This window comes from Equus quagga, chromosome 6 (genome assembly GCF_021613505.1).
Source record: "Equus quagga isolate Etosha38 chromosome 6, UCLA_HA_Equagga_1.0, whole genome shotgun sequence".
Taxonomy (NCBI): domain Eukaryota; kingdom Metazoa; phylum Chordata; class Mammalia; order Perissodactyla; family Equidae; genus Equus; species Equus quagga.
Genome location: NC_060272.1, coordinates 46,524,512 through 46,549,455, shown reverse-complemented (window position 1 = coordinate 46,549,455; position 24,944 = coordinate 46,524,512). Strand labels below are relative to the sequence as shown.

The 24,944-nt window shown below is 35.5% G+C and overlaps 1 protein-coding gene across 5 annotated transcripts in view; it reads left to right on the top strand.

The window, feature by feature from the left end:
- TDRD3 (tudor domain containing 3) overlaps nt 1-24,944 on the top strand; it is a 172,239-nt gene that overhangs the window by 91,931 nt on the left and 55,364 nt on the right. For all 5 annotated transcript variants that reach the window (XM_046664420.1, XM_046664419.1, XM_046664422.1 and 2 more), the window contains 4 exons: nt 2,442-2,591; nt 8,623-8,763; nt 13,092-13,248; nt 13,934-14,059. In XM_046664420.1, the coding sequence (XP_046520376.1) occupies nt 2,442-2,591; nt 8,623-8,763; nt 13,092-13,248; nt 13,934-14,059 (574 nt within the window). The remainder of the gene's footprint in view (nt 1-2,441; nt 2,592-8,622; nt 8,764-13,091; nt 13,249-13,933; nt 14,060-24,944) is intronic.

Genomic DNA, 24,944 nt, shown 5'->3' with positions numbered 1-24,944 from the left:
CATATTAGCAGATGAATTTCAATCAGCAAAAAATGCTTTTCATTTGTATTCAAACTGTGTTTCGTTTTCTGCTGAACTATTCATTCAGAGATCATGGGAGTTATAAGGAAATGTATTAACTATAGAAATTTATTAATTGTGTGGGTTTTTTTACTGTAATTAAATTGTTAGTGTAGATTCTTTTCTCAAGAGCTGTTAACCCGCAAATTGAAGCAATTAAGAGGTGCACCTGAAAAGCAACTTATAACTAATTACGATAAGATGTTGGAGGGGGCTTTTTTTTTTAGAGAGAAATTCAAAAGTAAAATGACAAAAATATACTGTAATTTCTCACTTCATTCAGTAAAAACAAAAGAGGAAGAGAGAAAATAGAAGTGTCAACAGAAAGCTGAGTGAAAAAAGTGAGAACACAAGAGGCAGGGAAGGGCATCATTGCACTTACGGAGGACTTGCTGTCCGCACCGTCCCTTCCAAGATTCTGTTCTTCTGCCTTTATCCGAACACCCATTTCAGTTAGGGACTTAATTTTATTTCTGGTTGGAATTTTCCTTTTCAACCATAGCAGTCCTGATTCTTCTCTCACATAAGCTAAAGGGTTTCTGTCTACTTCCTATTTTTCAAGCCCCTTGCTGCAAAATGTTACCTAGAGGTAGCTCCTCGGCTGGCCAATATCTTGCGTCTTCCATATTGTGCTCAGCATGAATTGCATTCAGAACAATATCTTCCACCCTCTCCCTGCTTAATCCCTGAAGAGTGTGAGAGTAATCCCTGTGGCAGCTTGCTCTTTGCCACAGGATGCCACCCAAATTTAGCTATTAGTAATCTGCCTTGCATTTGCTCTTTATATTTCTTTGAGAATCCTGGCTCAGAGTGAAGATGAGTTGGGGACACAACAGGTAGAAAACAGAGAACTACATCTCAATAACCATTTTGTTTAAAAATTTGGTGTGAAAAATAGATATCTAGTTGATCAGAAGATAAATGGGTAGGATCAGTTGACTGGCATCCTCTTCAAAAACCTTTTTGTAGAATCTATTCAAAATTAAATAAAAATCATTCTTGCATTTTATGGCATTTTGAAAGTATTTTATAAATATGTTGATTTTTATCGTGCTTTGGAACAAGCGACAGTCAAGATAAAAGGAGGCATAATGCCCTGATATGATCTATGTTGATGATATTCTCACTTCTACCAGTGTAATAAAAACCCCCAGAGTGAAAACAGAGTGTAAACATTCTTTATATTTGGAACTAATAAGTGATCTGTTTGTAAGAATTTGTTTTCCCTTTAAACATTTTGATGATAATATTTCTTTCATAAATTGCTCAGACTTATGATTTAATTGTTTTCAAGAATTTGAAGTGTGTTTTATAGCATTTTTTGTATTAGAAAGTATAATAAAAGTTGGAGTTTCAATAATATTATTTGTTTAAGAAGTCCATTCTGAAAAATACTTATTTAGCATATCTTAGCTTTATACAGTCACATGCCACATAACGACATTTTGGTCAACGATGGACCGTATATACAATGGCAGTCCCATAAGATTAGTACCATATAGTCTAGGTGTGTAGTAGGCTATACCATCTAGGTTTCTGTAAGTACACTTGATGTTTGCACAACGACGAAATTGCCTAATGATGCATTTTTCAGACCCTGTCCCTGTCGTCAAGTGACACATGACTGTATTTGGGTTAAAGACACTTAATGTTGGCTGTGCATTGATATCAACGGGATATATTTATATTGCTGAAAATCTGTATATGTATAATGCATTTGTTGGAGAGCTTCTTTTTTTTATTATTGAATTGCAAAAAGGTTCATTTACATGATTTTTCTGCTAGGATTGGAAGGGAGAACAGAATTGAGGGCTTATTTTTAGGCAATGATGACTTTCTTAATTTATTTTATGAGACTAAAAATAAGAAACTTTGTAGCCTAATTGAGGCAGATGGTATGTTTTTAGCTTTTGGTTTATAAGTTCAGTGCTTAACACAGTTTCTGTGTGTTAAAGTAACTGGAATACTTAACCCTCATATGGATATTCTGGCATAATGTGGGTGGAAATTAGGCTGTTAATAAAAATCTGAATTTACCTCTTCTTGTGCAATAGTTTAGATTGTTTGAAATTATTTTAAGTCATTATCCTAAAATGGAACTTAGATCTCTTGGTTTGAGGTATGTTTTAAATGTGTGCCCTGTTTTAGATGGTCACATTTTTGTGTTGCTTTTCGTTTTATTTACCAGTTACATTGATTTAAAGGTTACTTTATTTAGTTTTCTACCTTTATTTTTAAAATCTATGGGAAAGAATTGTATTTTTATGAGCTTTCAGGTGTTGTAAGTGATACAAACATTTCTTTTGAAGAAGTGTTACTTTTTTATGAAAAACTTGAAACTCTTTTGGAACTACTGAAGGATTTATTTTTATTATTACCAGAAGTGTGTATCTCATGTCCAAGTGGATAGCAGAGAACTTGATCGAAGAAAGACGTTGCAAGTTACAATGCCTGTCAAACCTACAAACGATAATGATGAATTTGAAAAGCAAAGGACTGCTGCTATTGCAGAAGTTGCAAAGAGCAAAGAAGTAAGAAACTAAATCATTATAAATTTCTCTTATTTCTTGTCATTATGTTCTCTTCAGATTAACCATAATCATTATTGTCTTTTCACATAAGGTAACTAATTGAATAGACTTTTAACATTCTTCTTGCATGTTCCACCAGTAGAAAATGCCCTGGTACCTTATGGAGACTTAAGCTTACACATTTTGCTCATATGTTCTTTTTCCAAATCCCCTTGACAATTCCATTAATTTACTCTTGCTAGCAAAGCCCCCTTCTTTTCTCCTCTTCTTTTTCTTCTTAACCAGTGTAACAACTGAACACAACAGTTTTTATTATGGCAGAGGGTTTCCTATTATTAGTTGGACTAGATGACACTTTTTGAGGATAATTTGTCCCCAAATTAGCAACTTCTGAGGAATGCAGGCAAAAATCAATGGATAAATCAGTGGCTCAGGATTAACATTTTTGTCAATTTTCCTTCTTAAATTTACTTAATGTATAGTAAAAAATAATTTTTTTTTTTTTTGAGGAAGATTAGGCCTGAGCTAACATCTGCTGCCAATCTTCCTCTTTTTGCTGAGGAAGACTGGCCCTGAGCTAACATCCATGCCCATCTTCCTCTACTTTATATGTGGGATGCCTGCCACTTCCAAGCGGTGTGTAGCTTCACACCTGGGATATGAACTGGTGAACCCTAGGCCGCCAAAGCGGAGCATGTGAACTTAACCACTGCACCACTCGGCTGGCCCTAAGAAATAATTGTTATCTTTGGATTATGTATTTGTATTTATATCTACATACACACCCCCCATTACTGTTAATTTGTGTTTATATCTGCATACACACACCCCCATTACTATTAATAGCCAAATGATTTTATTTATTTTTGATTTCTAACTTATTCTAAATAGGTGTTCTCTCTAGTTATTTATTGATTTTGTTTTTAGACTTTGATAAGAAATTTTAGTTCATGGATTAGTTGCTTAGACAGACTTTTCTTAATTAGTGAGATTGAAATAGTTTCCTTTATTCAAAACCAGTAATGAATCTTAGCTAACACTGCTTTCCTATTTAAATTGAAAGTTTAAGTAGGAGATGTCTTGAATTTTGGTGGCTCTTCCTGCAGTGTGTCTTTCTGTCATCAGTCTAATGTAGGGGCCAAGAGCACAAACTCTGGAATCAAGCAACCTGGAAGCATAGCCTGCTGGTAACCTCGGATAGGTTACTTAAATTTTGTACCTAATTTCCTGTATCTAGGCAAAGAGGATAATAATGGTACCTACTTCATATGGATACAGTGAGAATTAAAATCGATAATCTTTAAAACATTTAGAACACTACATGGTAGAGAAAATGATATTCCTTTGCTAAAAGCTCTCAATAAATGTCACTATTGCTATTCTTTAGTATTTCCTCTATTGTAAGGCACATTTTTAAAAATCATTTTTAATATTTCTGAAATTACTGCATTTTACACAGTTTACATGAAATATATTTTTTCTTTCCCAAAAAGAAAATTAGGAAGTTTCAGAAGAGGATTATGGTCATATATCAATTTATTAATGATTGTAGGAAAGTGGTTCTTTTTCTTAAAGTTTGGCACCTGAGCTAATAACATTTGTTGCTAATCTTCTTTTTTTCTTATTATTCTCCCCAAAGCCCTCAGTACATAGTTGTATATTCTAGTTGTGAGTGCCTCTGGTTGCGTTATGTGGGACGCCACCTCAGCGTGGCCTGACAAGTGGTGCCAGGTCTGCACCCAGGATCCAAACCAGCAAAAACCTAGGCCACTGAAGCAGAGCACGTGAACTTAACCACTCGGCCATGGGGCCGGCCCCAGAAAGTTGTTCTTTTGATTTATATTTTTCTCAAACAAACTTTCCTCCCCAGATTTTCTTTCTTGTGATAACTGCTATCTATTTACTGGAATATAGTTAACATATTGCAATATGCTTCATTTTTTAAAGTCATAATTGATTACACTGTGTTTTTCTGTAAATATTTGATAAATAAAGAATCAAAATTTTTTGAAGCAGACTTAAAACTTCTCAATTTATATATGAGAGAGCTGATAGAGACCCCAAACTAAAGTAACTTGCCCAAGGTTACCCAGTGACAATTCTAGGACTAAATGTATGTGTGTGATAGTAGAAGATTTGATCTATATCCATATATCTCTCTATATAGATAAGTATGCACACATATTTATATTTAATCTGAATGTCTGAACAGCAAAATCACATAGTGTAGTTTTTCTAAAAAAGATGTTTTATGATCATCCATTTAAACACTTATGAGGATTTTGGGGAATCTATTGCAATGACCAAGTGATGATTTTTATTCCTTTTTTTCTTCATTCCTTCATTTAGCAAATATTTTTTGAGAACCTACTATGTATGTGTCAGAAAGTGTTTTAAATGCTTAGGTAAAACCAGTGAACAAAATAGGCAAAAGATCCCTGCCCTTATCAAGCTTATATTTTAGTAAGGGTGACAGACTGTAAGCACAATAAATATGTAATGATTTGGTAGGTTAGAAGTTGGTAAGTGCTATGGGAAAAAAGAAAACGTACAGTAGGATGACGACTTGGGGATGCTAGTTGAGGGTGGTTACAATTTAAAATACAATACTCAGACATTGAGGATTTTTTTGAAATTCTTGTGTAATTTACATTCTAGTAAGACAATAAATAATATAAACATACTAAATAAGCAAATTGCAGATTTTTGTGTTAAATATAGTAGTTTGATTAGGCCTCAAGATGGTGAGATTTGAGCCAAGACTTGAAGGAAGTAAGAGAATTAGCTGTGTGGTTAGCTGAGAGGAGTTTTCCAAGGAGAAGGAAAGGCTGTTGGAAAGGCTCTAAAGCAGGAGAATATGTTAAAGGAATAGTAAGGTGACCAGTGGAAGCAGAGACAGCAAAGGAACAAATAGTAGAATATAAAGTCAAGAGCAATAATGGAGGTTAGCTTATGTAGGGCCCCATAAGCCATCTTAAAGACGTTGGCCTTTATTCAGAAAGAAATGAGGAGCCATGGAGGGTTTTCAGCACAGCAATAACATCAACTGGCCTACCTTTTAAAAGTCTAGTTCTGGCTGCTGTGTTCAGAATAGGTTATAGAGAAGGAAGATTGGAATTCGACAAGTTAGGAAATTATTGAAGTAATCCAGGGGGAGGAAAATAATGGTAGCTTGAATGAAGATGTCTAAGTGGTGCAAAGTGGTTGGATTCTGGAATTTTAAAAGTAGAGCCATCAGGGTTTCTGAGAGGTTGAATTTGGAGTGTGAGAGAAGAAGAGTGTAATAAATGACTCCAAGGGTTTTGCCCTGAGAAATTTGACAGGTAGAGTTGTTTATCTTGAATTAGGGAAGACTAGGGTGGAACAGGTTTGAGAGGAGGGAGATCTGATATTCTGTTTTGAACATATTAATGTTGAGGTGCCTATCAGATATCCATGTGGTAATGTTTAATAGGCAGTGAAAGAGAAGAGAATAGGTGAAGGGTGAGCTTTGGAATGGATGTATGCATTTGAGAGTTGTCGGCATTTGGTGATGTTTAAAATCATAAGGTCAAATGAGGTCACCAAAGGGATGAGTGCTGAAGGGAAGAAAAGAGGGTAAGGAATGAACGCTGTAGCATTTCAACCTTATAGATTGAATGAAAGAAGTTGAATTATTTAAAGTGTGACCAGTAAGATAGGATCAAAACCAAAGAATGCAGAAATTGTATCATGGAGGAAGGAGTGTTGAATTTATTAAAGGCTATTGAAAAGTCATGTAAGACGGGGCCTGAGAATTAAGGTAGATTTGGGAAAGTCATTCATTTCCTCCACATTCCTCTTAACATTAATATAGATAGTGGTGAGGTAAAACACATGGTGCTAAGATAAAGTATAAGTGTGCAGATATCAGTGGGTAGGTTGATGTGGTAAAAGGCTGTGCAAGTTCTTTAATGGTTATTTCAGTTTTTTTAGTAAGGGAATAAATAAGCAAGGTCAACAGATAATGGGGGAGAATATGTTGGAGGTTGGAAAAGTGAGGAGAACACATAAAGTACTGGTCTGGAAGACTGGGAGGATGAATGGCCTAGGGAAATACAGTAAGATTGCTAGGCAGCATTAACGACCCACTTGAGTTTCGTGGTCATGATGATCTCACAGTTGCCTAATTCACATAATATGGACAAGATGGTATGGCTCATAAAGGACAACATCAATTTCCTTATGAATACTGTTTAAGTTATGACGTTTCTAGATATTTAGTGAGTAACAACTGTTTTAAAGCAGTGAAAAGCAATTCTGAAAATGCTATTTATCCTATTCCTTAATCCATAAAATGGAAAGAAAATAATAAGGAAATGCATCCAGAAGATGGGGCAATTTCACTGGCACCAAAAGAAAAAGCACTTTTGGAGTTAACGGAATTTAAATTCCGGAAATATATTTAATTTGGAACAGGTCAGGCTCCAGACTTTTCAAGTAACTATGTTCTAATATATTAAGCAAAACGGTAATATTGCCATCTGTTATGAGTGTTTACCGTGTGCCAGTTACTGAATTTATCACTTCATCTTGATGATATCATTTAATCCTCACAACATCCTAGTGAGGTAGGTTTTCTCCTCCCTGTTTTAAGGATGAGAAACCTGAGGCTCATGGAAGGTGGATGTTAAGTGACTTGCCTGTGGGTGGGAGCTAGGAAGTGGCTGAGCCAATATTTAGTCCCAGCCTTGTCTAGCTCCAAAGTCTATGTTCTTAACTGTACTACACTGTCTCCCAGTCTAATAAACTTTATCTTCACATTAATATAAACTCAGATTTTTCTTTATGGTTATACAAGTAACGACTATCAAGACACTCCCAATCTATTTTTTGTTGGGATTACATAAACCGAAAAATGAATGAGTCCAGTAATGAATCTTTGGTCTTTGAAGATGTATTTTTAATTTTGATTTGAATTAAATTTAAATATTGTGGTGTGTCAACTACCTAATAAAGATATTTAATATGTTGTCCATTAATGCTTATCTCACATCATTATTCTATTTTTCAGTTTCTATTTCTTTGTATTTTCATCTGATTCAAAATAATTTCCCAATGTTATGTAAATTTATATCTAGGATGTTATTTTAGTATGATCATTTTAAAACACATTTAAAAATATTGACCATTATCTCTAATAAAAATCAAGTTTTGACTTCTCCCTTTTTTATTAGATCTGTTAGAACTATAAAGATATTTTATAATCAGATGTTTAATTTGATGTTGTTCACGTAACAACTGTGGGATGCTTTTCAGTTATGAATTTGTATCTTTCCAAACCAATGTTCTTTATGTGTCTAGTCTTTTCACAATAGTTTTGATAAAGCTAAAATGAGATCAAATCCAATTTTAAAATTTGATTACATAGATAATTATTCAAATAAGTCAGGTGGAAGAAGAAATATGGACTTCAAAGCTTTTATACTAGTTGTTAAGACATAGCATATTATGTAATTAATGTAAATAAATTAGTAATGACAGCTTTAATACAGTGTTAAAATTTACATTATTTGTTTACTTTCTAAGATTATAGGATCATATTACTGGGTTATGGACGTAATGTAACTGATTCCTAGACAGGTTTAGTGCCTCACTAAAGATAGCCTTGCCATGGAACTAGATTTGTAACCCAAGTCTCATGATGTCAGTCAAGTATTTTACTCTAGAATCATTTTTGACACCTAATCTCCATAATGCTTCTGTTATTTTATTTTCTTCTATATTGTTTGTCTACCTAAGTTTATTCTGATGATTTGCCTTGGACACTTAAACATTATAATCATGTAATTTTTTTTATTGCCTCTCCTGGACTTGTGGGAAGAAGAGATTATGGCTCATACGTACTTGTTTAAAAAGAATTAGTTAACATTTTATTTTTTTCCTGTAAAACATAATTAAGAAACTTTTAACTACTTTACTTTTGCTAGATATTTTTAGTCATAGCATAGTTTTTGAGCTATTTTAAAATGCTATTTATTTACATCTCTTTTTATCTTTCTCTTATCTAAAGACCAAGACATTTGGAGGAGGTGGTGGTGGTGCTAGAAGTAATCTCAACATGAATACTGCTGGTAACCGAAATAGGGAAATTTTACAGAAAGAAAAGTCAACCAAATCAGAGGGGAAACCTGAAGGTGTCTATAGAGAACTGGTAAGGCTAAAGAACGAAGCACAAAGTTAATGTGTACTTCTTTTAATAGCCTGGATAATTTTTTTATTCTTTCTTACAACCAGCACTGGCTTTGTTCAGCATATTATGGATATATGTTACAACTCTAAGAAGGCTTTCATTAAGGATTGTAATTAACTCATGGAAAATTGTATTGTTTGAAAAATAATTTACTTAAAACTTCCATTTTACTTAAATTTTTAGTCTCTGAATAATGTCTTTGAGAATCAAGTGATAAAAAGCCATCAGATTAAATAGAAAACACTCAATGCTCAATGGAAATTGCATTCTAAAAGATGACGCATCACAAACATACAGTTATCTGCTGTTCCCTACCTTTTCCAACATCTTTTCTCAAATTTTATCTAAAATGGTTTTGTTTTGTTTTGCTCTCTGGGAAAAATATATTGAAATAAGTGCATGTATATTATGGACTCAATTGTAAAATATACATGGATTTTTAAGATAAATGGAAAGAGTCAAAGATATTCCTGGTGTGTTGCAGTGTTCTCAGATACAAGGAAACTGACAAGAATTCATTTTCCCTGCCTTTAGAGGTTGAATTACTTTGGGTGATTTTGTTCACAGGGTACAGAATACTAAGATTAGCTTAAATAATGGAGGTTTATTTAGAGGTAATGGTTACAAAGGTTGATAAATTCAGCAGTATAACAATGTTAGAGCTCTGGTGGGCATCTCTGTGATTTCTTGACTTTCTTCTCTGGGCTACAGGGTTTTCCACATGTTAAATCTTCCTGCAAAAAGCTCAAAGGCAGGAAGAAAAGAGAGCATTTCTCTGGGTGTGGGCCTCTTTTATCAGATAAGAAAATATTTCCTGAAATCTCCAGCAGATTCCATTTATGTCTCATTGACTAGAACTAGGTCACATGCCCACTGCTAAATCTCTTCCTTGAACATATGATCATCTTATTCTTAAAAAAAAAAAGTCAGAATTTTCAGGTTGTAGTGGATGCAGTGAGCTGAAAAAGACATGCTCCCAAACTCAAGATACTCTTACACTTGTGTAAATTGAGAATACTTCCCTGGGGATGTCTTGCCTTAGCACACCAGAGACCAGCAGTTTGGGATTGTTGCAAGGATTAAAAATATATGAAAGGAGTGATATCAAAAAGATGGCAGAATAGAAAGTCCCAGGAATTGGCCCCTCCACTGAAACAACTGTTAAAATGACAAGCACTGTCTGAAGCAACTATTTTGAAATTCTGGAGCCTAGTGAAACTCTTGCATCGTACAGAATAGTGATTGATGAAGAAAGAGGCTGGTCACTGGCTGACTACAGAGGTGATGGAACAGAGATTTCAGTGATCACGTACCACAAGGGATATAATCCTTGCAAAGAAAGTCTGGAAAGGTCACTAAAGAAACTTAGAACTACAGTCTTCATCAAGTAACAACAGCAGTCCCAGAGGAGAAGGGAGAATCTGATTTCCAAAATTACCACCATTACAGTATTCAGAATTTCCAGTTCTCAACAGAAAATTACAATGTGTACCAAAAAATAGCAAAATATGACCCATTCATAGGAAAAAAAAGAAATTGACAGAAATCATCCCTGAAGAAGCTGAGGCATTGGACTTACTAAACAAAGACTTTAAATTAACTGTCCTAAATATGCTCTAAGATCTGAAGGGAACCATTGATGAAGAGCTAAAAGAAATTGGGGGAACAATATATGAACAAGTAGGGAATGTAAATAGAAAAATAGAAATTATAAAAAAGAAACCAAATAGAATTTCCAGAGCTTAAAAGTATGGTAGCTGAGGGCCGGCCCGGTGGCACAGCGGTTGGGTGTGCACATTCCATTTCAGCAGCCTGGGGTTCCCTAGTTCGGATCCCGGGTGTGGACATGGCACTGCTTGGCAAGCCAGTCTGTGGCAGACATCCCACATATAAAGTAGTGGAAGATGGCACAGATGTGAGCTCAGGGCCAGTCTTCCTCAGCAAAAAGAGGAGGATTGGCGGCAGATGTTAGCTCAGGGCTAATCTTCCTCAAAAAAAAAAAAATAACGATAGCTGAAATAAAAAATTTCATTAGTCAGGTTCAACATCATATTGGAGGAGGCAAGAGAAAGAGTCAGTGAACTTTAATATAGGACAACTGAAGTTACCCAATCTAAGATGCAGAAAGAGAAACGAATGAAGAAAAATAGAGCCTTAGGAACGTATAGAGTACCATCAAACCTACCAACGTACACGTTATGGTAGTCCCAGTAGGAGAAGAGAGAAAGGGACAGAAAAAGTGTGTGAAGAAATAATTGCCCCAAATCCCCAAATTTGGTGAAATCATAAATCTACAAATCCAAGAAGCTCAATGAACCCCAATAGGATAAACTCAAAGAGAGACGTACCAAGACACGTTATAACCAAGTTGTTGAAAGCTAAAGACAGAGAAATCTTGAAAGCAGTGAGAGAGAAGCAATTCATCAAGTATAAGGGATCCTCAATAAGGTGAATAGCCAATTTCTCATCAGAAACTATGGAGGCAAGAAAGCAGTGGGATGATATATTGAAAGTACTAAAAGAAAAAAACTGTTAACCAAGAATTCTATATCCAGAAAAACTTATTCAGAAATGAGGGAGACCATCAAAAGAACAATTTGAAATGCTGGTGTAAGTTTGAATGTACGTGAATTTTTCTAATGACTAGGTACCAAATTCTTTTGCATGTTGGATGGTTTTCAGTTCTTTATTTTCAACAGTTGAAGGAAGACTTGATTGGGATGTCAGCTGATAGGTCCTTAAAATAATTTTTGATAAGAGATGGTATTTTATATTGAATTGTGTGTTGCCCCCTGCCCAAGGTATGTTGATGTTCTAACCACCAGTGCTTTAAAATGTGACTGTATGTGGATAGAGGGTCTCTATAGAAGTATCAAGTTTAAAAGAAGTCATTAGGGTGAGCCCTAATCCAGTACAATCCTAATCTAATCTTCTTATAAAGAGGGGAACTTTGGATACAGAGACAAACACATAAAGAGAGAAGATGACCTGAAGATACACGGTGAGAAGATGGCCATGTGTCTGCAGTTATGCATCTACAAGCCAACGAATGCCACGGATTGCCAACAAAAAATAGAAGCTAGCAGAGGCAAGGCAGATTCTCCCCTCAAGCTGTCAGAGAGAGCATGGCCCTGCCAACGCCTTGATTGAGAGGTTTCGTTAACTGCAGATCAGGCCAACAGGACAGGTAGAATAAGTTATGCAAAGATTGAGTATTAGTTGATTAGTAATGGTGTTTTTGGTCAAGTTCTATGTATGGAACAATATTCTTAATTAGATATTTATTTAGGAGATAATTGGGGAAGGGAGAGGTTTTAGAAGGTTTATTTTTTATATTCAGATAAGTTTTTGAATAAGAAGGATGAATTATAGCTTTGACATCCAGTCTTTTTTCCATTTACTTTACCGTATCTACAGTAGGGATGTAAATTTTCTCTTACTTGTCAATCCTGATCTAAACACATTAGCTACTGTGGTTAGAAAGGCTTCTGTGTTTGGAAGGATACAATCGGAATTTAGCAAAAAGTCCTGTGCTTTTATCGACGACTCCACAGGTATCGGAGTGGCTGTCTGCAAGATGCATGCCATGTGTATACAAGCCTATCCATCTTAACTCTTAGATGTACAAAAGTTCATAAAGTCTTCCTCAGCTGCCTATGATTCAAGAAATTTCTTCATGAAATATGTTTATGTTACTGAAACAGTTCTTGAATTCTTCTCAGGTCTAAATTTTTCAAGGAGATTTTGGGTCCTGGGATTTGTAAAATAGATTTTCCTATTCGGGGTACAGGCTGTCAAAGCATCATAGATAGTATTGCTCATGAATATAGAGCAGAATACTGAAACAATAGAGAATAGGAAAAAACAAAGCTACTCAGAAGATACCATTTTGTTAGCTTCATTTTATACTTTCCACTTTTGGAGAGGTGCTGTATAAATTACATTTCCTTTCTAGAATAGGTAACTATCAATCATGAAAAATTTTAATTAAGTAGTTTTCAATGTCTATATTATCTTCAAAAGTCTTATTCTAACATATTATAAAATTTCCTTTGTTTTGCATTTGGTACTTGTGAAGTAGAGAGTATTCAGGGCATCCCCTCATGTATTGTATGAATTCTTCCTTGACTATTGGTATGAAAAAACAGCAAGTGAAAGTTGTGTTAATATGACATTTTTTCCATAGGTGTGAGATCTAATTTTTAGTTAAAAAACAGTATATAGTTGAAAACTTATGCCTTGTTTTCTTTATTGGCCATCAGCATAGTTTTTCTATTCATTCCTTACAGGTTGATGAGAAGGCTCTGAAGCACATAACAGAAATGGGCTTTAGTAAGGAAGCATCAAGGCAAGCTCTTATGGATAATGGCAACAACTTAGAAGCAGCACTGAATGTACTTCTTAACAGCAATAAACAGAAACCTGTTACAGGTCCACCTCTGAGAGGTATAATTAATTAAACATTGTGCCAGATGGTATTGAGTATATGTTGTCGACAGAGGCTGGGTCTTGTTGCTCTGAGGGCTGTCACTTCATTTACCATTATGGTGAGTGGAAGGAGCACCAGTTTTGAACCACAGAGACTTGTGCAGGTCACTCTGGGTCTCATTGTCTTCATCTTTATATAAAATAGGTCTAATAATAACTTATTTAGCAGGATTGCTGTAATATAAAATAAAGTCACTGGTTCTATTAATTCTTTCTGGAACTGTGCCACTTGTATAAATGACTAAATAGTCTGCAAAGTTTTTTAAATTGACAAGAACATGACTTTTATTTAGTGTTATTCTTTAATCGTTGCATTGTCAAATTATTATGTGATTTTTCAAGTCCTAATCCTATATTCTTTTAAAAAATAAGTTAAAGAAAAATTTTATAAGGATGATTTTTTCCTTCAAAGATAATTTACATGAATAAATTCAAATTTCTGGATAGGTCATTTAGAGAATTAAAGGTTATGGTTAATATAATCATTTAAAAACTTTATTATAAAAGATGTAGAATATACAGAAAAATGTGAAGAGAAATATATACCAAATCCTACTTAAGGTGTCTGCTGATTGTTTTAGTGTACTTTCTCCTTTTTTTTTTTTTGCATGTATAATGTACATGTCTTGCTTTCTTTCTTAAGGTAAAGGAAAAGGCAGGGGGAGAATAAGATCTGAAGATGAAGAGGAACTGGGAAGTGCAAGGCCATCAGCACCAAGCACATTATTTGATTTCTTGGAGTCTAAAATGGGGACTTTGAGTGTGGAAGGTAGGCTAACTTAAAGTAGATTTCTTTTTAAAAGACTAAACTTTATTTGGAATTATACAAAAAATATTAAATAAAGCAACTGACAATATGAACATCTATTGTGTGTTCATAAATTTATTTAATTACAAATTTACTGTTTGACAAAAGCACAGAAGAAAATTTCAATTGTTACATTCTGAAGATACTAAAAGACAGTTTATTTTGCCCTGTAACTGTGTAATGGGTAATATCACCAAATTCTTTCTCCCAACTTGAGATGACAGATTTGGCTATGAAAACAGATTGTTATGTTGGAAAACTTATTATTATAACATCTTATAACAACTTATTTTGATTGTGAAATTGGTCTGTCCTGTCTTTTTCTATACATTACATATTGTATGAAAATACTCACACAATGAGTGAATATGCTCCCACAATATGATGTACTTCTTAATATGATATATTTTAGTGATTAACGTAAATACTGAAAAGAGAAGTATGTTAAATGTGTATTTTTTTTTCTTAAGCATGGAATATGGTAAATATTTTCTAAAATAATAAGTCTTTAAAATATGATTGCAAAAAGTTAGGGGACTACACTTTGTTTTTTTTAAAGATTGGCACCTGAGCTAACATCTATTGCGAAACTTCTTTTTTTTTCTTCTTCTCCCCAAAGCCCCCCAGTACACAGTTGTATATTCTAATTGTAGGTCCTTCTGGTTGTGCTATCTGGGACACTGCTTCAGCATGGCCTGACGAGTGGTGCCATGTCCATGCCCAGTATCCGAACTGGAGAAACCCTGGGCCGCTGAAGCGGAGCGCATGAACTTAAGTACTTGACCACAGGGCCAGCCCTGGGAAATACTCTTTTAAATTCAGTTTTCTCTTTCTAATATTTTTTGAATTAAACCAAAGCTCAGAGATAAAGTGCTTTTTATAACATTTGAAGTATCCCAATTTCGTGAAAATGGAAGCTTATCTGCTAGATTTTATAGAAAAGGCAGTGTATTCTTTGAAAAAACAAATGTTTGATGTGGATGAGATTTGTAAGCAGACACATGTAAGAGCAATATTTTCTTGGTTATAAAGCATGGTTCTATTGCTGTTTAACAAATTACTGCAAAGTCAGTGGCTTAAAACAATGCAAATATATTGTCTCATAGTTTCTGTGGTTTAGGAATCCAGGCACAGCTTAGTTGGAATCTCTGATCAAAGTCTCACATACGGAAATCAAGATTTCAGCTGGGTTTGTGGTCTTATCTGAGGCTCAAGGACCTCTTAACAAGCTCATGGTTGTTAGCAAAATTCAGTTCCTTGTGGATGTAGGACTGAAGTTCCCCTTTTCTTGCTTCATGTTGTCTGAGGAGTGCTTTCAGCTCCTAGAGGCCCTCAGGTCATTGTCACATGACCCTCTCCATAGGTAGTGCACAGCATGTTTGTTCACTTGGGCAAGGCCAGCCAGAGAATCTCTATTGCTTCTTCAAATGTCTCCGACTTCTGCATATTTTTGTCTCAAACCCCCTCTATACTATCCCAATCAGAGCTCCTTTGATTTCCTTTCATTCTTCTGTCTCCCTACATTTGATTTTGATTCTTAAAGTGTCTCCTAAATCATAATGAGATTGAGAATGGTAATTCTACTGTGACCTGTGTGGCTATAGTGTTTCACTTCTTATAGAATGCATTCTATACCAACGAAACAAAATAATATTCGCGTTCCACCTGGGAAAAGGTGTCAAAGTTAATTGAGATACATGACATGAACAATATACTCAAAACTGAGCATCAGTATTAGAGAGATTTACTTGTGAGGGGACAGATATTTATGAACACATCTGTTAATATTGGATGTTGTTTTAGTAGAATGTGTTATATTTACATTACTGTTGTTAATATGCAGCGGAGTCCATAGTATCTGACAAAAATATAAGCATTGTAATAGTATTCCAGACTCTTGATTTTCACAAAGAATAACCTATGACCTTCATAAATTCCCAAATTCAAGAAACTAGATATTTCTAATCTTTATACAGGCTCTTAAATTTTATCCAAATTCACACGTTCTTGTGATCATCCTGACACCAGAAATTATCCCCTCCAAATTACATTAGCGTTTTCTGCTTACTTGATGACCATTATTCTCAGAGAAGCAAATTTTTTTCTTTCCTAAAAGTACTGTGTGGGAAGGCCAGCTAACCAAGATGGGAGATGGGTAGAAGGCTTCTTAGAGGAGGTGGCATTCAGACAGTCCAAGGGGAAGGGCAGTCCAAGTAGAGGGAGCTTTGGGTATCTAGGCTTGCAGACAGCAGAACACCAGTTCCCTGTGCCTGGGAGGGTATGGGAGAGATAGAGATAGAAGGCCAGAGATAGAAGTGGTAGGCTGCAGCTGCATACAAGGGCAGTTTGTCCCAAGGAGTTTTTATTTTATCCAGACGGCAGTGTAAAGCCGTGAAAGGGTTTTTTGGCATGAGAGCAATGAAGTTTGATGCTTTCAAAAAAAAGTTTCTGTCAGCAAGGTGGAAAATGAGGTTGAGACTAAAGTGAGACTACAATTATATGTATCATGAGGAATTATTCTTTCTATAAATGCAAAATTTATGTAGTATTTATTTGTACCAGGTCTACGATAGGTGGTGGGGATACAAAATAGAATACCTCATTCAAAATGTTCAAGGAAATAAATGGATTTTGGAGCTCTTGCCCCAAAGAAGCTTACTGTCTACTTTGTAAGACAAAAGAAATCACAAACTAAAAGGACATAGGAATCCTTATTAAAAAGAATGTTATCATTTAGTTAGTGTAAACCTTTTATAATTCTTTATCATTTACTTAGTGTAGACAACACTGAACAAAATATATAGGCTTAGCAAAAGCAATTTTGAATAAAGTAATCAGACATTATATAGACTATAATCTATAATAATAGTTAATCCTTTATTTCAAAGTTTTATTCCCAAAAAAGACCAGTTAGTTGGTTTCATTTTTTTTATTGAAGTCGTAATAGTTTATCACGTTGTGAAATTTCAGTTGTACATTATTATTTGTCTGTCATATATATGTGCTCTTTTACCCCTTATGCCAAGCCCCCAAACACCTTCTCCTCTGGTAAACACTAGTCTGTTCTTTTTGTCCATCTGTTTATCTTCCACTTATGAGTGAAATCATATGGTGTTTGTCTTTCTCTGTCTAGCTTATTTCACTTAACATAATACCCTCAAGGTACATCCATGTAGTTACAAATGGGATGATTTTGTCTTTTTTTATGGCTGAGCAGTATTCCATTGTATATATATACCACATATTTATCCATTCATCCATTTTTGGGCACTTGGGTTGCTTCCACGTCTTGGCTATTATGAATAATGCTGCAGTGAACATAGGGGTGCATAAGTCTCTTTGGATGTTGATTTCAAGTTCTTTGGATAAATACCCAGTAGTGGGATAGTTGGGTCGTATGCTATTTCTCTTTTTAATTTTTTTGAGAAATCTCTATACTATTTTCCATAGTGGCTGTACCAGTTTGCATTCCCACCATCAGTGTATGAGGGTTCCCTTTTCTCCACATCCTTTCCAACATTTTTTATTTTTTGTCTTATTAATTATAGCCATTCTGATGGATGTTAGGTGGTATCTCAGTGTAGGTTTTATTTGCATTTCCCTGCTGATTAGTGATGTTGAATATCTTTTCATGTGCCTGTTGGGCATCTGTGTATCTTCTTTGGAAAAATGTCTGTTCAGATCCTCTGCCCATTTTTGATCGGGTTGTTTGTTTTTTTGTTGTTGAATTATATGAGTTCTTTATATATTTTGGAGATTAACCCCTTGTCGTATATGTGATTTGTGAATATTTTCTCCAGTTGATGGGTTGTCTTTTCATTTTGTTCCTAGTTTCCTTTGCCTTGCAGAAGATCTTTAGTCTGATAAAGTCCCGTTTGTTTATTTCTTCTTTTGTTTCCCTTGTGTGAGAAGACATGGTATTTGAAAAGATCCTTTTATGTTCCATGTCAAAGAGTGTACTGCCTATATTTCCTTCTAGGAGTTTTATGGTTTCACATCTTACCTGCAAGTCTTTAATCCATTTTAAGTTAATTTTTGTGTATGGTGAAAGATAACGGTCTACTTTCATTCTTTTGCACGTGGCTGTCCAGTTTTCCCAACACCATTTATTTAAGAGACTTTCTTTTGTCTATTGTATGTTCTTAGCTCCTTTGTCGAAGATTAGCTACCCATAGATGTGTGGGTGTTTTTTTTTGTTACATCTCCCTTTTTTTTAATTTGAATTTGTAATAGTTTACATCATTGTGAAATTTCAGTTGTACATTACTTCTTGTCTGTCACCACAGAAAGTGCTCCCCTTCACCCCCTGTGCCCACCCCCCGCCCCCCTCCCCTGGTAACCACTGAACTGTTTTCTTTGTCCATGTATTTGTTTATATTCCACATATGAGAAATCATCTGGTGTTTGTCTTTCTCAGTCTGGCTTATTTCGTTTAGCGTAATTCCCTCCAGGTCCTTCCATTTGTTGTTGCAAATGGGATAATTTTGTCTTTTTTTATGGCTGAGCAATATTCCATTGTATATATATGCCACATCTTCTTTATCCAATCATTAGTTGATGGGCACTTGGACTGTTTCCCTGTCTTGGCTATTGTGAACAGTGCTGTAATGAACATAAGGGTACATATTGTTACTTTGGATTGTGGATTTCAAGTTGTTTGGGTAGATAAGCAGTAGTGGGATAGCTGGATCATATGGTAGTTCTATTTTTAATTTTTTGAGGAATCTCCATACTGTTTTCCATAGTGGCTGCTCCAGTTTGCACTCCCACCAGCAGTGTATGAGGGTTCCCTTCTCTCCACACCCTCTCCAACAATCATGTTTAGTCTTAATGATTATAGCTATTTTAACAGGCATAAGATGGTATCTTAGTGTAGTTTTGATTTGCATTTCCCTGATGATTAGTGATGTTGAATATCTTTTCATGTGTTTATTGGCCATCTGTATATCTTCTTTGGAAAAATGTCTGTTCATATCCTCTGCCCATTTTTTGATCAGGTTGTTTGTTTTTTTATTGTTCAGTTGTGTGAGTTCCTTATATATTGTGGAAATTAACCCCTTGTCAGATGTATGATTTGCAAATATTTGCTCCCAATTGGTGGGTTGTCTTTTTGTTTTGATCCTAGTTTCTTTCGCCTTGCAGAAACTCTTTAGTCTGATGCACTCCCACTTGTTTATTTTTTCTTTTGTTTCCCTTGTCTGAGAAGACATGGTATTTGAAAAGATCCTTTTTAGTTCGATGTCAAAGAGTGTACTGCCTATATTATCTTCCAGGAGTTTTATGGTTTCAGGACTCATCTTCAAGTCTTTGATCCATTTTTTTTTCTTTTTAAAGATTTTTTATTTTTTCCTTTTTCTCCCCAAAGCCCCCCCGGTACATAGTTGTGTATTCTTCATTGTGGGTTCTTCTAGTTGTGGCATGTGGGACGCTGCCTCAGCGTGGTCTGATGAGCAGTGCCATGTCCGCGCCCAGGATTCGAACTAACGAAACACTGGGCCGCCTGCAGCGGAGCGCGCGAACTTAACCACTCAGCCACGGGGCCAGCCCCAAGTCTTTGATCCATTTTGAGGTTATTTTTGTGTATGATGTGAGATAGTGGTCTGTCTTCATTCTTTTGCATGTGGCTGTCCAGTTTTCCCAACACCACTTATTGAAGAGACTATGTTTTCTCTATTATATGTTCTTGATTTGTTTGTCAAAGATCAGTTGTTGTATATATGCAGTTTTATTCTGGGCTTTTAGTTCTGTTCCATTGATCTGTGTGTCTGTTTTTGTACCAGTACCATGCTGTTTTGATCACTATGGCTTTGTAGTACGTTTTGAAGTCAGGGATTGTGATGCCTCCAGCTTTGTTCTTTTTTCTCAGGATTGCTTTAGCAATTCGGGGTCTTTGGTTGTCCCATATGAATTTTAGGATTCTTTGTTCTATTTCCACGAAGAATGTCATTGGCATTCTGATTGGGATTGCACTGAATCTGCAGATTGCCTTGGGAAGTATGGACATTTTAACTATGTTTATTCTTCCATTCCGTGTGCATGGAATCTCTTCATCTCTTTATGTCATTATCTCTCTCTTTCAATAATATCTTATAGTTTTCATTGTATAATTCCTTCACCTCCTTTGTTAAATTTATTCCTAGGTACTTTATTCTTTTAGTTATGATTGTACATGGGATTGTATTCTTGAGTTCTCTTTCTGTAAGTTCATTGAGTACAGAAATGCAACTGATTTTTGTGAGTTGATTTAGTATCTGCAACTTTGCTGTAGTTGTTCATTATTTGTAATAGTTTTCCAATGGATCCTTTAGGGTTTCCTATATATATTTTTGTAAAATTGAATTTCCACATTGGTCTTGCCTCAGAATTTGGTCATTATTCCATAAATCTTATGTTCTAAAATTAACTCTTTTGGCCGGCCCCCATGGCCAAGTGGTTAAGTTTGCATGCTCCACTTTGGCTGCCCAGGGTTTTGCTGGTTTGGATCCTGGGTGTGGACATTGCACTGCTCATCAGGCCATGCTCAGGCAGCATCCCACATGCCGCAACTAGAAGGACCCACAATGAAAATATAGAACTATGTACTGGGGGGCTTTGGGGAGAAAAAGAAGGAAGGAAAATAAAAAAGATGGGCACCTGAGCTAGCAACCATTGCCAATCTTTAAAAAAAATAAATAAAAAATAAAATAAAATAAAATAAAATAATCTCTTCATTGATGGGAAAAAATGTTGGCCGTTTTTCTAAGGACAATGTAGAAAGCTTTGCAGGTAGGAGTCCCTATAATGTTTATTGGTTCAATGCCTTATAGATAGCTAGTAAAGAGAGTTATGATCTTATAATTTTATTTACGTTCATATCATTGATGTCATTATTTGGGTCTGTTACAGTCCTCAGTTGATTATAAATAAGTAATCATAGTTCAGTGATATATAAACTTGGGGTTTTTAAATGTTTGTTTCTAATTTAGTTGAATAATCAAACCTTTCCTGTTTTGTATCATATAAACTATATGAGGATTTTGTTTAGTTTGGGTACCCCTAGAAGTCATGTTTTAACCAAGTAAGCCTAGGCCTGGAATGACTTGTTATGTTGTATCAGATTCTATGTAGTGTGTCTGGCTTGTTGAAAAAAAAGAAATGCATCCCTTAAGAGTGTGCTTCTAACAAATTTAATGCAGATTAGTGACACATTTACTTTAACATTATATTATCTAATTTTCTCTAAAAGAACAGAAGATACTATCATTTCTTTATGCTGATTTTTAAAAACTTCCATCATAGGTACTTGGTCATCATATGTACTTTTCTTAGAGATTTTCTCTTGGTGTTAACTTTTTTTTGTTGTATCTTTAAGTTGGAATCAAATGTAGTTCTAGTTGACATTTTTTATCAATATAGTGAAAAAAATGGGGTGAGATTACATTTTTTCCTGAAGAATCACTAATTAAAGTATCCTACGTGATATGTAATGACTTGCTGTCAACTTGGAAATATTCAATTGATCAGTTTGTGATAGGGTTGTATGCCAAAAGGCTCTTATATAGAGGGTTTTTGAATCTGGTTTTATAGACTAGATATTGTAATTGGTGGCTAGCTTATCAGGCCAACTCCCAAAAGTCATTTTTTATGTCATTATCTACCTTAAGTTTATCAATATATCACTGCAATAATACGTAACTACCATTTAAAACAATGCCCACTGTGAATATGTATTTTAAGTTTCAATTTGGGACAGAAGGAGTAAGTTTGATTCTTTCTATTATCATGGAAGATATCTGGGTTGGTCAGAGATGGGGGGAAGGATGCCTTGAGATAGTAACTTTATTGTTTTAACTTTTTACATCTAAATAAGACCAGGATAACCTTAATTTGTTCTGAATGGGGAACTAAGGGCATTGTGAGAAAAGTGGACAGAGTAACTCTCTTAAATTCATACTTCTCTACTCTCTCCTTGTTTATTTAGCTTATTTTGTAAATTAAGTGTGTATTATCAGTTTTATTTGTTTCTAAATATTTTGTGTCAAAATTTTATAAAGTAGAATAGAGAATATGACCCAATTATATAAAGTGTAAACACTTCAAAAAAAATATGGACAGAATTCAAATAGAGATATTTTTATGGAAAGGGTAAGATTTAATTAAACAAATGTAGGAACTAACATCATCCAACATTCATAAATATTGTACATGGCCATAGATGATCAAGCTTCCCCTTCTAGGGTGCAGTCTAGTTTCCCACATTCCCTCTTTTATTACTTGGGTCGTAGAATTATGTGGTTCCTCAAGAAGCACGATTATCTGATTCTCAGTCTTTTTGGCTTGTTGCTATAATTGAGAAGAGCACCTCTTAGCTAGTTGCGTCTGTGTCCTTTCTACTTTCAAACTTGCCAGCTTGTCTCTTTCTTATAGGACTTAGTAAAGGCAGTAAGAAGTAACCAACGCTTTCCATCCTTCTGATATTTTCATACCAAGTTCTCTAAAGCATTGACCTCATTAGTTAGGTGGCCTCAGTTCCAAGACAACAGGCCACAGTTTAACTGTACAGTGAGGGGTGCCAACTTCCTGTTAGGACATGAGGAGACTTTCACTACTCTGCATCCTTCCTTTACTAAACAAGTTTTACATTCTAGGTCCTGTCACTTGTATCACCCTATTTTCTGACACCATTTTCTAAATTAATTTGCTCGAAGATGGAAGCCACAGAAATCCAAATTAGCAAAAAAGGAATTTATTGGCTCATATAACTGGAAAGTCTTTCTCTGTCTCTGAATTCTGCTTTTTTGTGTGTGTTAACAGACTGTCTTCATATGGTAGCAAAGAATGGCCCAGGTAGCTCCAAGTATAGGATAAGGCAAACATATAAGGTGGCATAATGACATATAAAGATATGCAGATACAAAGTGTCGTCTCAATTTTGCAAGCAGATTTTTCTGGGAAAAGATAAATGCTTTTCATCATGTAGTTATTGATTTCCTAAGTTCAACTGAGTCCCACTTGGCATTGGTGTGTGTGGAGTGGCCGGAAGAGAAACCCAAAGAGACTTGGAGAAAAGAGCACTACAGCTATTGGTGTCAAATCTCCATTCATAATGGGGGTAATAAAAAAAAATATTTTTCAGAAACAAGTGAATGGTCCTTATACCTGGGTGATCAGACAGAAAAAGACGTTCTATCTCCTTATGTCTACATCTGCCCCCTTCTTTGTCAGACGAGCACAGGACATCTTAATTGATTCCATCATGATTATATGTAAAGGGGAACAAGTAGTTCCCACCACTACTTCCCCTCTGAAAACAGGGTTCTATTACCCAAAGAAGAGGAGAATTGGACAGGGTGCTGGGGCAGGTAAAATATAACTGATTCTACCACTAACAGCTCACAGCTCTTATATTTGCTAGTTGTATGTCTTTGGGCAAGTTACATAATCTCTTAAACCTTAATATCTTCATTGGGAACTGGGGAAATAGTAACAGTACCTAAGTTACAGGATTGTTGAGAAGACCAAATTGGATAATGCATATAAGTACTAAATACTAAGAGCTTGGCTCATAGGCCTTCATATAATGGTAGTTCTCCCACCAGTACCACCAGTACCGTCATCATCATCTTTGATTAGCAATAGCAGCAACAATAGCATCCTCCACTTATCATCCCTTCACCTCGACCCCCTCTACCCTGCTTCAGACCCTCGTCAACCCTACACTGACTCTTTGCAGAACTTTATCATCTCATCTTCATATTGCGGCCAGTGATCTTTCAAAACACAAATTTGATCCCATTACCCCCTTGCTTACACTGCTCCACTGACTCTTCTCATCGGCAGAATAAAATTCAAACTATACTACATATACTATTTTTATGGCATTCTCATTACTCTATTTCCTGTGGATTCTGTGAGAAGTAGCATTTATCTTGGTTAACAGTACTGCATAATTCAAGTTCTGCACAATATTCGGATGTAAATAATCTGTTTAGATGTTAGCAGATATAATATTAATGGTTGTTGGATAATTCACATGAACTTGCAGGCTTTTGATGGTTGTTAGGTGTCTTTTTTGTTTTTATTTTCTTTTAATCAAGTTTCAAGTCAGTTTAAATAGTTTGGCTTATAGATTTATGGCTTGAATTTTGAAGACTGAAGAATAGAGACTACAGGAAGAAAATTTGATATAATGGTAATAGCTTAGTTGGAAAGGCAGGAAACAAGATCAAGAAGACAGAGCGAATATGTAAGTGTGAGGCTAGATGTTCTTGTAAAGGGTTTCCTTGAGAAAGAATCGCCCATGTATTGACTATTGTGTATATTGACATCTAATTGCATCAAACAGCATTACTCCTCATTGCCCTTTGCAGTGATTGATTGAAATTGATGGTGCAATGCCTGTTTGGAGGCCAGGGAAGAATGGTCGCTATATGAGTAATCATAAGCACAACACAGACAGTGGTAGTTATCTACCCACTACCTTGTCACTTTCTATCTATTCCTGCCCATCCCTATGGCCTTCCCAGTTCTTGACTTTTTCTTTTGGACTGATTCCTTTCTACAAGTCCATTCCTTTTTTTTCTTTCTTTCTTTTTTTGTTTGAGGAAGATTAGTCCTGAGCTAACATCTGTTGCCAATCCTCCTCTTTTTGCAGTGGAAGACTGGCCCTGAGCTAACATCCGTGCCCAACTTCCTCTCCTTTATATGTCGGACGCCTACCACAGCATGGCTTGCCAAGTGGTGCCATGTCTGCACCTGGGATCTGAACCAGTGAACCCCAGGCCGCCGAAGCGGAACGTGCGCACCTCACTGCTGCGCCTCTGGGCCGGCCCCAAGTCCATTCTTTTTTAGGTGTAAATTTGCCCCA